General features: G+C 35.8%; 1 protein-coding gene across 6 annotated transcripts in view; it reads left to right on the forward strand.

Annotated features, from left to right (window-relative positions):
- The window catches only part of LOC138171995 (splicing factor, suppressor of white-apricot homolog), a 126107-nt gene that overhangs the window by 32075 nt on the left and 80247 nt on the right, over nt 1-13785 (forward strand). For all 6 annotated transcript variants that reach the window (XM_069103235.1, XM_069101941.1, XM_069102585.1 and 3 more), the window contains exons 8-10: nt 9054-9177; nt 9461-9592; nt 9919-10012. In XM_069103235.1, coding sequence (XP_068959336.1) covers nt 9054-9177; nt 9461-9592; nt 9919-10012 — 350 coding nt within the window. The remainder of the gene's footprint in view (nt 1-9053; nt 9178-9460; nt 9593-9918; nt 10013-13785) is intronic.

The following is a 13785-nucleotide window of genomic DNA, read 5'->3' on the forward strand; positions in this document are numbered from 1 at the left end:
AGCATAATATGTCCTTGATTCGATGATAAGTTTATCCTTCAGAAAGTAGAACTAACAAAGGGAAGAAATTCTATTCTGGATCTGATTTTTAACTGCAAAAAAAAAAAAGTCTTATTCTTTGGAGAAGTATGTATAAAGGAAAAGTTGGTCAGAGTCTTGCATGCTCCCTACATTTGGGGAAAGCCAATTTTAAAGGATTGAGGAAAAAGGAAATTAAGATTACATGGATTAAAATTCTACAGGGGGACCCAAATATACAAACGTGTTTATAGCACCTCTTTTTTGTGGTGGAATTGGAAACTGAGGAGTTGCTCATCCATTAGGGAATAGATAAATAAGTTATTTTATATGAATGTGATAAAGTATTTGCTATAAGAAATTATGGGAGGGACAGCTTCAGAGAAGCCTGGGATAATTTATATGAACTGATGTGAAGTGAAATGAGCAGAACCAAGAGAAAACAATAACAACATTGTAAAAACAATCAACTTTGAAAGACTTAACTCAGTGACCAGCCACAATTCCAAAGAACTAATGATAAAACACTTTCAGATAGAGAAATGGTAGAATCACAGTGCAGATAAAAGCATATTTTCTTTCCTTACATCCTTTCTTTTGGAATGAAGCTAATATGGTTATTTGTTTTCATGACTATGCATATTTATAATTAGCTTTATTTTTCTTGCCTTCTCAGTGGATGAGGAAATTTTGGAACTGAAAATAAAATTTGGTTTTAACAAAAACTACCGGGAAAGTGATCCCAGAAGGGATAGTAAGCTTTCAAAAATGAAATTCTGAAAAAAGCAAAGATAATCAATTCCATTGAGAAGGAAATGAAATTTTGATAGATCGATTTTGATACACATGAACACAACCAATTTTGATTTTTTTAAGATAATATAAAAGATTAGAGCTAACAACAATTAACAAGATTAATATAAAAATATGACAGTGACTTAGAAAAAAATATTGTCAGGAGTATAAAAACTTTCTTTGGGTGTACTTCACTTCTTTGGCACCCTAGTTAAGCCTAGAAACCCCTTCTCAGAATGATTTAAGTGCTTAAAACAAAGTACATAAAATTACAAAGGGAAAATAATTATATTGAAATAGTTATCATAATTTTTCTCTTTTTAAAAGTTCACAGAACCAGGTTAAGAACCCCTGGCTTAGAATGAATTTGAGGCTGGCTAGAAAATCTAAGGATAGGAAACAGCTGCTACTATCACCGTGGCCTAATTGCATTTTTTTACTCAAGGCCCTCAGTTTTCCAATCTCATGATATCACACTTTGTGTTTCACCTAGAAACTTGTGCTGTCGTTTCTTACTACTTACTTTCCATGAATTCAGAGTTTCCTAAATTTTGATTGGCATAGGGAAATATGTATCCATTAAATAGGAACATTATTGTACCTAAAAAAAACCCTTATAAGATGAAAATATGTAATACTGAACCAGTTCTCTCAAAAGTTGCATTTTTAGCCTGGTAATGAACTGTTTTTCCTTTTGCTTACACACTGTAATTACTCCATTTTCCTTCTGCTTTATTGCTACAGACCTTCACGGTAAAAGGTTAGAATAAAGGAAGTGAGTTATGCAGGAAGAAATAATAGACTATGGAGGCTGCTCTTACTGCATACAGTTTAAAGGGGGAAATGCCAGTCTACGTTTGCTTGATGACAAAGCATAAAGGAGAGCTTAAATAAAATGAAATCATCACATCTTGTTAAAAGTCTTTTTAATTGGTTTTGCCATTCAGTGTTTGTGGAATTGGCCTAGTTTCAGTGTGTCTGCAGTTTTAGGCATAACATTTTAGGAAGACAGTGGTTAAGTTGAAGAACATCTCCAGAAGCAATGGCAGGATGTCAGAGAGCTTCAAGGTGTGACCTATGTGGTCACTTGGAGGAAGTGTAGGAATGTGTACCAGAGGAAAAAGTCAAGTGGATTAGGTCTGCTTGGCCCCAGTCAGCTCAATTAGAAGCCCTAGGTAGAACTTGCAAAGAGGGAAATGTAGACTTGGCATTATCCTCAGAATAAAAAATATCAAAGAATGAAATGAGCAGCCTTTAGAAGCCACATAATGTGAAAATGGCGAGGGACCCCCGAAGCCATCTCTTTCAACCTATGAAGTCTTTCCAACAATATACCAAGTTATATAAGCAAATGCTGGATAAATTCTAGGTTGGACTCAGTAGCTTCAGTAAAATACTCTTTCTTTTCCAAAACCAGGAATCTAAAGGACTATGAGGCTTTACTTACCTGGAATTTGACAAGGTATTATTTTATGATTAGGGAGCCAGGGTATCCTGGTCTGTAGAATTGACCTCCTAGCCAGGAAAATCTGGACTCAAGCCCCACCTCTCACATATACAACATTGTGACCCTGGGCAAATCACTTCATTCACAAATTCCCCAGGCAACTCTCTGAAACTGGAATTTGCCAAGAAGGTGCCAACCTATAGAGAAAGTTCAGTTTCTTAGACCAATTAAATCACATAGCTAGCCCCCTTCTCTACCCTTGTTTCATACTGAGTTTAGACTGTTAACTTGATTTAAAACAGAAAATTTCTCAAAGAGAAAAATGCTGTCATTTATTGAAATTTCATATGAAGGCCCTTTGATTTTATAAACTGAGCTAAAATTCCAAAATACTATAGTTCAGAGATGCAAAGTGATTTTTTTTTTAAATTTGAATAATCTAAGCAAATGTGTTTAAATCATCCAGCCTGCGTGGACTACACTGGAGGGTACTGAAAGAACTGGAACTCACTGAAAACAGAGGATATTTTGTGATAAATGCAGGATATTGTTTTTAGCACATAACATTCTCTGTTCTTTTCAGTAAATCCTGTAGCACTTTTGGATTTTTTTTTTCTTTTTAGATACTGATCTGTTACATATATTACAGTAAAGTAGTATACATTCCAAGTTCTATTAAAGTGAACTACAAGGGATTGTCTGAATTTTTACACTTTTCTGGATTTTCGGTGTACCAGATATTTCATACTTAGAAATAACATATGACCTATGTACTACCGTGTTTCCCCGATAATAAGACCTATCCCGAAAATAAGCCCTCCCCTTACTGTGTAAGATTCCTCTAAAATAAGCCCTCCCCTTACTGTATAAGCCCTATTGAGATTGCTACTGTAGTGAAGGTGATCCCCTGCGCTACACGCTACATTATGGTACCCTCTGTGTGCACCTTCTCCCCCCCCCCGTGAAACGCACGCCCCGCTCCAAGCTCCATCCAATCAGAGCTGCAGCAGTGAGCGCGTCATCCTGTTCTTCCCCAGTGATTTGCTTGCTGGCGCCATTGAGAGCAGTGCCGCGGAGGAGAGCTGAGGCAGGACAACATAAGCCCTCCGGTGTTTTTCTTTCCCAAAAAAAAATAATAAGACAGTGTCTTATTATCGGGGAAACACGGTATGCCCTTTTTGGCATGGGATGTTTTGGCAATATTTATGTTAATTTTTTAAGGAAAGTTGGTTAACTTGTTAAATACTTTGTTTTGAAATATTATTTATATAATAGAAATCAGAGATTCTGTGGTAGGTTTATAACATCTGGAAAGGAGCCCTCATAATTTTTAAGGACAAAATCAGGGACTTGAAAGATGAAACCAGACGTCTTAAAAAAGTAAAGTTATAAGATTAGTTTTGATGTATATAATTTGTTATTCCTCCTCAAAGGGTGCTGTTTACTGAGTCATAATAGTAAAAAAAACATAAAGCTCATCTCTTAACAGACCAGCTTTATTATCGTGGTCTAAATCATTGTTCAGACACCAGATGCAAGTCACTGGAACCATGTCTTACCTTATGTTGGCAGAGACTTTGGGAACCCAGGGTCCTTGGGTCACTTCCTTATTACCATGGTAGAAGGAATTTGATGAAAGTACTGCAGGTTCTTCAATAAAGTCACTTTATTCTTCATTATTAATTTGGTGTTTAATGATGAATATTGAATTGTGTGGTCAGAGGCCATTATTCAAATGCATATAATTTTTACCTTGGGTGGGATAAAGTTCTTCATAAAGCACAGATATTATCACATCAGTTATCATTCATTAAATCACCTACAGTTTTAGGCATTATACTAGATACTAGGATTTCAAAATTAGAACCAGCAAACAAAAGTATGCAAATCAAATGAACAGTCATAATTTGAGAAAGTGTGTATGTAAACCTAGTACCAGTTTCAAGGAATCCAGTGGAATAGAAATAATTAATTAACTTTGGTGAACCATATTATTATCAAAAGAACTCTACATGAAACGATTTAAATCATCACAAAAGGAAAAAAAATTCATTTTGTTTTGGGGGCTGAACAGTCAAAAATATGGGCAGTAATTCTTGGCAACAGATCATTCCCCTGATTAGCTTAGGAAGGGGTGGCTCCTGACATTTACTAAAGTAATCAGCACTGCTATTTACGGTAAATTCCTATCGGGGTTTAGGTTTAAAAATTAAGACAGAAAGAAATATACCTAAGATTTAGTAGAAAAATATGAAAAGATTTTCACATTCTGTGATAAGTACTACAAAATGATACATTTATGTGATTAGAAAATTGTCCAGATTAATACTATAAAATTTTAATATAATAAAAAATATTAATATAAATATATAATATATTATATATAAATATACATAAGATATAATATATAACATATAAATAAATAAAATGTAAATATAAAAAAAGGTCTCAAATTCAGGGCAGCTAGGTGGTGCAGTGAATAGAGCACCAGCCCTGGAGTCAGGAGGACCTGAGTTCAGATGTGGTCTCAGACACTTAACACAAAAACTAGCCGTATCACCTTGGGCAAGTCACTTAGCCCCAACTGCCCTCCAAAAAGCAAAAAAAAAAGTCTCAAATTTAAGGAAAATTTTTTACCCCAAGTATTAAGAGATGAAATAAATTATCTAAATACTCAGAATGTTAAGAACTATATAAATCCTTTTCTTTCATATTTCAAAATTAGATAAAATAGATCCTCATCAGAAATTTACCTTAGATGATGATTTTCTGCAGGAGGCATTCATGAATCTGATGATAAACATCTGAACAGTAGCTGTCAAAAAACAAAGTAGTCATTTATTTTTCTCTTAACTGTTGTCATGAATTTAAAATGGCATAGTAATTCATCATCTGTGGAAGGATAAATTTTCTCTCTAGGTATTTAGTCCCAATGAATTTCTTGTATTTAAAATGCTTTGTGAATGTTTTTGTTACTTTATAAGAGAATTTTTAGACTTTAATAATTCTGAGCAAGAAGCCTGTTCATAGCTGGCTATTTGGTAAGTGTTTAAGGGGTTTAACCTCAATCATTATGCAGCTGGTAAAACCTATATAAAGTTAGATATTAATTTATTTCAAACAGTGACTTGTATGCTTCTAAGCAATTGCTTTTACCCTTCCATCCCTGTTTACCATTTTTTGCCAATTTTTACCAAATTTGCCATCTAGTTCTGGTTGTAATGTCTTATTTCCAGTGTTTCTAACTTTTCTGGTTGTTAACCTGTTTAATATATACTACAAGGGACCATATTTTTAAAAATCACAGGTATCTACTATTACTTAATGTCATCAAACAATGAGGAAGTCATTGCAGCTTTTCTTAGCTTCTCAGTATTTTTTAAAGCAATGCAGACAAATTTTTAACTGCACCCAGGTTTCTCTGAAAGGATCAGGGAATAGATTAGAGCTTAGAGTTGGGGAAGACTGACCTGGGTTTAAATTCCATTTCTGATGTGTACTGGCTTTGTGATCCCTTGGCAAGTTATTTAACCTCTGAGTGCTCCAGAAAACTTTCTAAGAACTTTGTAAGTTGCAAAACATTGCTAGAGGGAGTTTATTTATAGTGAGTTCCTGTACTAATGAAATCATAGATCCACTTGAAAGATAGATAGATGGATGGGTAGAGAAAGATAGAAAGATGGATAGGTAGGTAGATGGATAGATTTACTTTAGTCTGTGGTAGACTACAATAGATGTTTTGGTATTGGGTCAGAGAATTCAAGTAAATCAAAAAATGTCTCCCCAGTTCATCTATAAGACCAATTTTATCTAGAAACTGATCGAATTATTGAATCAGGCTCATCTCATGGAGAAGCAGATTGATAAAATGGAAAGACCAGAAAGCTTAAGAAACGTGTGTTCGAATCCTAACCTACAATTACTAGTTGTAAGAATCAAGTGAAACATTTGGTTTCATTCTCTTAATTCCTCATCTGTGAGATGGGTAATAATAATGATGTGGCTACCAAACCAACACAGAGTTGATGTGAAGAAAATAATATATAAATCTGTCATGTATAGAAATCGATGTTTTTCTAAGGCATTTTTGATAATTTCCCCCCTCAGGTTTTTTTTGTGACCTATGAAAATCATTTAATAACCATATCTAATTCTTGTTTGGAAAGAAGTCAGTAGAATCTTTACCTGAGAGGTAATAGCAGTGCAATATCTAATACCATCAAATTAAGTTTCTTCAAATTACTTACACCAGGTTGCCTATTTTCTTTAATTTTATAGAACGTTGCTTTTTTTTTTTTTAATCATTTGTCCTAGGTCAGCATAATGTTTTTCCTTTAGGAAAAAAATTGACTAGTCTAAGTGTTGGTACCTTCAAAGCAATATTTGCTGGTTATTTTTTAAGTAGTTTAGATATTTTGTGAGAAACTTGAAACAAAACTATAAACAACGCACTTTATGAAAGGAAATAAAAGCATCTTTTTGCTTTTATTGCTTACATACCTTATCTGTGATGAGCAAGTATGGTACCATCTCCATGAGGGCCAGTACTGTCAGTATGTTAAATAACACACAAAGTCTTGTTTGGACTCTCCATTCAAAGATGATACTAAATACCATGGGTAGAACATTGTTGTGAGATGCTTATTCTAGCCAGAAGGCTAAATTTTCACAGATTTATCCATATATACCCTTGGACACACATTTGTGTAACACATTCAGAGTGAGGAATACAGTCTAAATGGAAGCACGCAAAGCTAATTGATCCATTCAAGGATTGAACCTTTAATTTTGACGTTGGAACAGAGCTTGTTGAAATAGAATCAGACCTGACTGGAAATCAGGTATAACTGGAATTAGACACTTCTAGCTACTTACTAGCTTGCATGCCATTCAACAAGGCACTGTCTGTTCTGGGCCTCAGTTTCCTTATCTGTCAGATGATGTTAGACTGGGAGGCATTGCGGGGCAGTGGGAACCTTCAGCCTCCACTCCATATGTGGCTCTCCAGGTCCTCAAGTGCAGCCCTTTGACTGAATCCAAATTTCACAGAACAAATCATTTTTACTCAGGAGATTTGTTCTGTGAAGTTTGGATTCAGTCAGAAGGCCACATTTGAGGACCTAGAGGGCCTGAAGGCCACACGTTGCCCACCCCTGACAGTCTCTAAGGTTCCTTCTAATTTTTTTTCCTCTGTTTTAAGTGGAGCAAAGAGCATTTTCTATATATAAATTAATACTCTTTCACTTCCTCTCTTCCATAAACTATGACTTTGAAAGAACTACATGTGGTTTCAGAAGTGCAATTCAGTATTCTTAAAAGATTCCCATTGTTTCACCTCTCTCCCTTCTTCTGGTTTGGGGTGGGAGTTAGGGGTGGGGAGTGGGGATTATCTACATAGAGTTGCAGTTATTTCATAGTGGAGATTTTAAAACTAAATTTTAATTTTGATAAGAGAGTTCTTTTTTTCTGAAGGACTTAAATAAAAAACATTGCTTTTTTGTGCTTTCAAACAGCTCCTTTCCCTCCCATGCCCCAAATAGTACTATCCAAGGACTATCTTGGCCTGTAGTTCCATTGTTCTTCCAATCCAGGGTCTTTCTTTAAAGATTGCCAACTATGTGATGAAACGAAATGTTTTCATGCTGGAGATAAATGTGGTGAGTACGTTAAAGCTACCCACCTGGTTTTCACAAATGAAAATGTTGCTTTTCCCATACGCCAGCGATGCGTTGTGCCAGTGTGACAATTAAGAATCCATACGTGTGTAATTAATAAAATAAGTCATTAACAGCTGTGAATTTGGGGGGAGTTCTAGTCTCTTGAGGGAGCAATCTTCATAATTTTATTATGCCTAGAGCACGTATGAATTATGCAATCTTTCTAATTCATGTTAGCGAGGCTATAATTCTAGCTGCTGCTGCTGAGGTATTTTAAATTGACTTTTTTTTTTGATGTTTTGTTTTTCCAGCACAGCAACCTTGCTATAAAAATGGAGAATGGCCATTAGTGAAAATGGAAGTTAGATACTTTCTGTTTTCAAATTATTTACTTAGGAAAATATTTTTCATCATTCACTTTGCTAAGATAAAATTTACTCTGTTTAGTTAGAGCATTTCTTTCTAATGTATATTTTAAAGAACATTTTAGAGAAAAATCTTAAGTGGATCTATGCATCCACTTTAAAGTGATCTTTATACTTTGATATGTGCCAATTTATAACATTTCTCTAATTTGGCCAACAAATAGTTTCAGTAATGAAAGTTATAGTGCTTACTAATTAAGAAATTTAGTTCACATATTTTCCTATTAATCCCTGGAGACTTCTGATTTAAATAGATCTTTTTTTCTTTTTATACTAGAATATTCATAGTTTTATTCTGCAATATTTAAAACCATTACCTTCTCAAGAGAGAGGCCCATATTAGATTCCTTTTTACATGTACCTTGAATGCATCATGTCTATTTAATCTTATATGATGAGTCTTCTTTATTTAGCTTAAGTGATTGGACATGAAAAGTATTGCCATAGGCCAGAAATATAGATGAGTTGTAAGAAGCAGGCAGGAGATACTACATTTCCCAAGACGTGAAAGGCCCCTCACTTTTCCCAAAAAATACATTGAACACACATTTCTTTGGTCGTATCACTCTCCCAATGAGTTTGTTTTCTTTTTAACAGCAACAGTGGCAGCCATGTATTATAGCTACTACATGTTGCCGGATGGAACATATTGTCTTGCACCTCCACCCCCGGGAATTGATGTTGCTACTTACTACAGTGCTCTTCCTGCAGGGGTTAATGTACCTAGCACCGCAGGAGTAACAACCGTGCCTCCCCCTCCTGGGACGACGCCGCCGCCACCCCCAGCCACAACGGAGTCCAGCAGCGGGCTAGCTTCTGCCACAGCTTCATCCAGGTATGAGATTTTTCTGTATAATTTCTCATTTTTGCAACTAACTCCACTTTGTAACTCACTGTACATCTTGTAACTCCCAGAGTTTGACTTAAAAGAAGTACCTGATAATGTTTTTTTCATCCATTCATTGTAACCATCTACTACATCAATGTTATTTTTGCTAGATTTGTAATATTCCAGTTTCTGGTAATTTCAGTTTAGTATTTGCTAATCTCTAAGAAACTTTTTGAAATTTTTGGGGGATCCCCCATGAATTTAAGTAATGGGCATCTGCTATTTTCAGTACCCTTGCTCCAGTGGTTGCCATTATCCCTCCACCTCCGGACATCCAGCCTGTAATTGACAAGTTGGCAGAATACGTTGCTAGGAATGGAATTAAATTTGAAACTAGTGTTCGTGCCAAGAATGATCAGAGGTAAGATCAAGTGTTTCTGTGTTTAGGATTTTGTGGGATTTTTTAATGTCTTGCTTGGTACAGGTTTTTTGATTCAGTACATGTTATAATTATCTTTGATATGCTAAATTAATTAAGCCTTTTTAAAAAAAATAAGAATGTTGATATTATGTAGAATGCAAAGGCCAAAAGTCATGCTTTTCAAGATGTGTTCTAAGAACTGGGGCACAAACCATTGTAGATTTCAATAGTAAATGGAATCATGCTTCAGGTAGTGCAGTGGGATTTTGTTGTTATTGCTTTTGCAGTATTTTTATATTGTTGACAAACTATTTTGTTGATAACAGGTTTGAATTCCTACAGCCGTGGCACCAGTATAATGCCTACTATGAGTTTAAGAAGCAGTTCTTCCTTCAGAAAGAAGGAGGCAACAGCTCACAGGTACATATGAAATGATGGGCATTAATGAAGAAATTTTGTATTTTAACTTACTTTACTTATACAAAAATGCATTTACAAATTTCTCAGCACAAGTCAATTTAGGAAGAAAGACAAGGCCGTTTTGATTATATATTTAGCGTGTAAAATTTATGACTTTCCTTTCTACATGAGAATATAGGATGAGTATTTTAATACCTGCTGAGAAGGGATTTTGAAAAAATGTCCTAGCACAGTGGTGGTATACTGCTAAAACTGTATCCCAGCTCTGCCGCATCATCATGTCTTGGACTGGGATCAGGGTTCTTAAAGGCTGTGCCATTGACATATGAGCTCTGCCAGGTTCTACCAGGCCAGAAAGCCTCCAAGAATGGGCCAGACCTCAAATAGCACTGCTTGAAGATAATCTTAGATGAATTTGAAGAGAGTGCTCAAGACAAAGTTGACCAACACAAGGTGAATTCTTTGACTTAACGGTGATCGTGAAACACTTGAAAAGACAAAATGGTACTTGTTCCATGATAGAGTGGTAAAGGTTCTAAGAGACAATTTTTTTAAATTCTATAAATACTCATTTAACTGTTGACAAATTTCATGTGAGATCTTTGCGCAGTGACCCAAACCATAATTCATACCTGCATTCTCACTATAAATGAAACCAGAAAGCATAGAGTTGTAGATATTTAAAGGGAAAGCTCATAGCTAACTACAGCTCACTAAATAAATTATTTTCATTGTATACCTAGATATAACAAGAAACTTCATTTTATGGGACATTTAGTCATCTTGCCATTGAGTGCTTATACAAAATAGAAGCAAATTACCATGAAGCAAATTAGGCCAATGCAGAATCACTAAATCTTATTTTGAAAGAACCTCAAAAACTCTCCAGGCTAATCCATAATTGAACAAGAATCCCCTAGAAATTGTTGACCATACATTTGAAAATCTGTGAGAGAGGGGAGATCCATAGGTGAATTAATAAAAGTAGCCCATTCTTCTTTTCTTTAGATTCAATCCTTAGGAAGTTCTCTATTTCATTTAACCTAAATTCAGTTCTTTGTAACTTTGACTAATTGCTTCTTTCTAGTACTGCTTTCTGGAGCCAAGCAGAACAAATCTTATCCCTCTTCACTGAGCAGCCCTTCAGATTCTTGATGTCAACCATCTTGCTTTCTTCCCCATCCCCCTTGCTAGTCTCCTCTCTTCTGCCTGAGCAGTTCCTTAGACTGATCCTCCCTTAGGATCTCAAGATTCTAGCCACCAGCCTCAGAAGCCCTCCAACTTATTGTGGTGCCCAGAGCAATAATAGCTCACATTTCTCAAAAAAATGTGCAAAGGACTTTCTTCACAGTAGTTGTCTAATAAGTATTATAAGTAGCAACATCTCCTTTTTACAGATGAGACTGTGGCTCAGAGTGGGAACGTGACTTGTCCATGGTCGGGTATATCTCATAATTGACAGAGATGGAATTACAATCTGAGTTCCTGATTTCAGTTCTGGTGTTCTTTTGTTGTGGACAGTGAAATACAGAAAGTCTTTTTAAAACCTGTTGTATCAGCATATACCTTGACATTCAGTAATTATCATACAAAGGTTGCCAGGGGAAAGTGACATAAAATATATTGGAAAACATGGTTAATGGATGAGAAATGAAAAAGATCAAAAACTTATAGATTACTCAGAAAATTCATGCCTGTATGTTAGGAATATTTGACTCTAAAAGAGTATTAGAGTGAATTAATGAGTGGGGTGAGTTTTGAAGCATTTATTGTGTGCCAGGCACTATGTTGAGTTCAGGAAATAAAAATACAAGTAAGCACAATAGCCCCTGCCTTCAAGGAGTTGACATTCTAATACCATACATACATGGGAGTGGTAGGCAGGAAGTACCACTTAACTGGACAAGACAGTGTAAAAGATTATCAGAGCCAAAGGTTCCAGGGGTTGAAATCCAGTTTCTATGCAGAAGAGAAGACTCAAATGCAGGCTGTGCGACAGAGATGCGTGGGAAAATGTATGGTGGGCCTGGATGAAAGCAAAATAAGATGAGCTTTCCAGTCAGAGACCTGGGTGCCAGGAGGCAGAGGAGGAGAGTAGATTGCCGGCAGCAAAAATAGAATTGATTTTATCTTAACAGGAAATGACTGCTCATCATAATCAATGCAGACCATTTCAGAATCAACTATATGCAGTCAAATCATTAACTACTTATAGCAAAGGTCAAGATTAACACTAAGTTAGATGAGAGAATAAAGAACAGAAGATGAGTCTGAGCACAACACAAAAGCCCTGACCCATCCTACTTAAACAAGCTATTGACTGGAAGAAATGGGAAATGGATAAAATTTAAGGCTGTGACTCCAGTTATCACCATTTGTAAGAGAAACATGGTCAGTGTAAATGATTCACCACAATAAGGAAGCCAAAAGTATCCCAGAAACCATCTCAGCTGGGAAGCCAAACTGTTGGTCAAGGGAAGCATTGCTTCAGAGATCATTTGCAAAGCATTGCTGATAACACCAGAAAATTGCATAGTGTCCCTTTGCAAAACAAAAGGTGGGGGAGAAATAAGCCCAGAGAAAGCTTCACATGAGACCCAACTAAGTCATATCTTTCTCAGAGCATTTATATAGATAACAAATATAAGACAGCAAATAGACATGAAACAGAACAACTTTCCATTTACTCCTGTAATGACCTGTTCATATCATTGACAGCAGCTAAACTACCTCCTTTAAATGCTAACATCTCGGTACCCACTGTACTATATGAGAAAGTGTAAATGACAGGAACTGCTACTGAACGAAATAGAACCAAAAGACATCTAGTACAACCGATAGAATTTTAAAGGTACTTCTTAAAGATGGTTCAAAAGAGGATATTCCAGAAGAAGAAACTATAATGAATGGTGTTACTAACTCCCCAGCAAATAAATAAGTGGCCAAGATACTATCAGCAACTATTGCTGTATATGATTTCTTCATTTTTGTATAATCTTGATGAAAATTGTCTATGCGCATGACAAGGGTATCCTTGAAGAAAAGAGAACGAACGAGTAGGCTTTCCTCAGTCGTTCCCTGCAGTTGATCACTCCCTTTAGAATTGCACATTATTCAGAAAGTAAAAGTTTACTCTGTATTTTGATGACTAGGAAAATATTGGACTGGTGATCAAAATATCCTTAAAGGCCCTCTTCAGCAATACATATTCCATACTTATATGTCTGTTAACATCTTACAGGATTCTTTTATACATAAAACCACAGATAATTTTGTTCAGTGGTCCTCTGATAAACAGTAGCAAGTAAAGTATAAAACAGATAGATATACTAGGGATATAAAGACAAAGAGAAAACTCTGCCCTTCAAGGAGCTTCCTTTGGGAGGGGTGGGCAGTGAGCAGGTAAGGGGAATGTTTATATACATAATGAGAGAATTAATCATTCAGTGATCAGAAAAGGTCTAAAATGGAATATAATGTTTAAGGAAATAAGTCATGAGGAACATCTAGTGCAGAGAGAAAGTGTGAAGAGCGATTCCCTGTCAATGAGGATATTCTTTAAATGCTCCTGTTTGCAAATGGCCTTCAGAACCTCAGAATTGAAATAGATCTCAAAGGCCATCTAGTCCAACCCACATCAAGGTATTATTTTAATCCCCAAAATAAGTGGTCAGCCAGCCTCCACTTAAGGAATGACCGGTGGCAAGGCACTAGCACAAGATGTCCCATTTTACCATTGGGGTAGTTTTAATTCATTGGGTTGTTCCTTACGT

The sequence above is a fragment of the Petaurus breviceps genome, unplaced genomic scaffold (assembly GCF_028583685.1).
Source record: "Petaurus breviceps papuanus isolate PSGF00001 unplaced genomic scaffold, PetGlider_PUasm1.0 100, whole genome shotgun sequence".
NCBI lineage: Eukaryota > Metazoa > Chordata > Mammalia > Diprotodontia > Petauridae > Petaurus > Petaurus breviceps.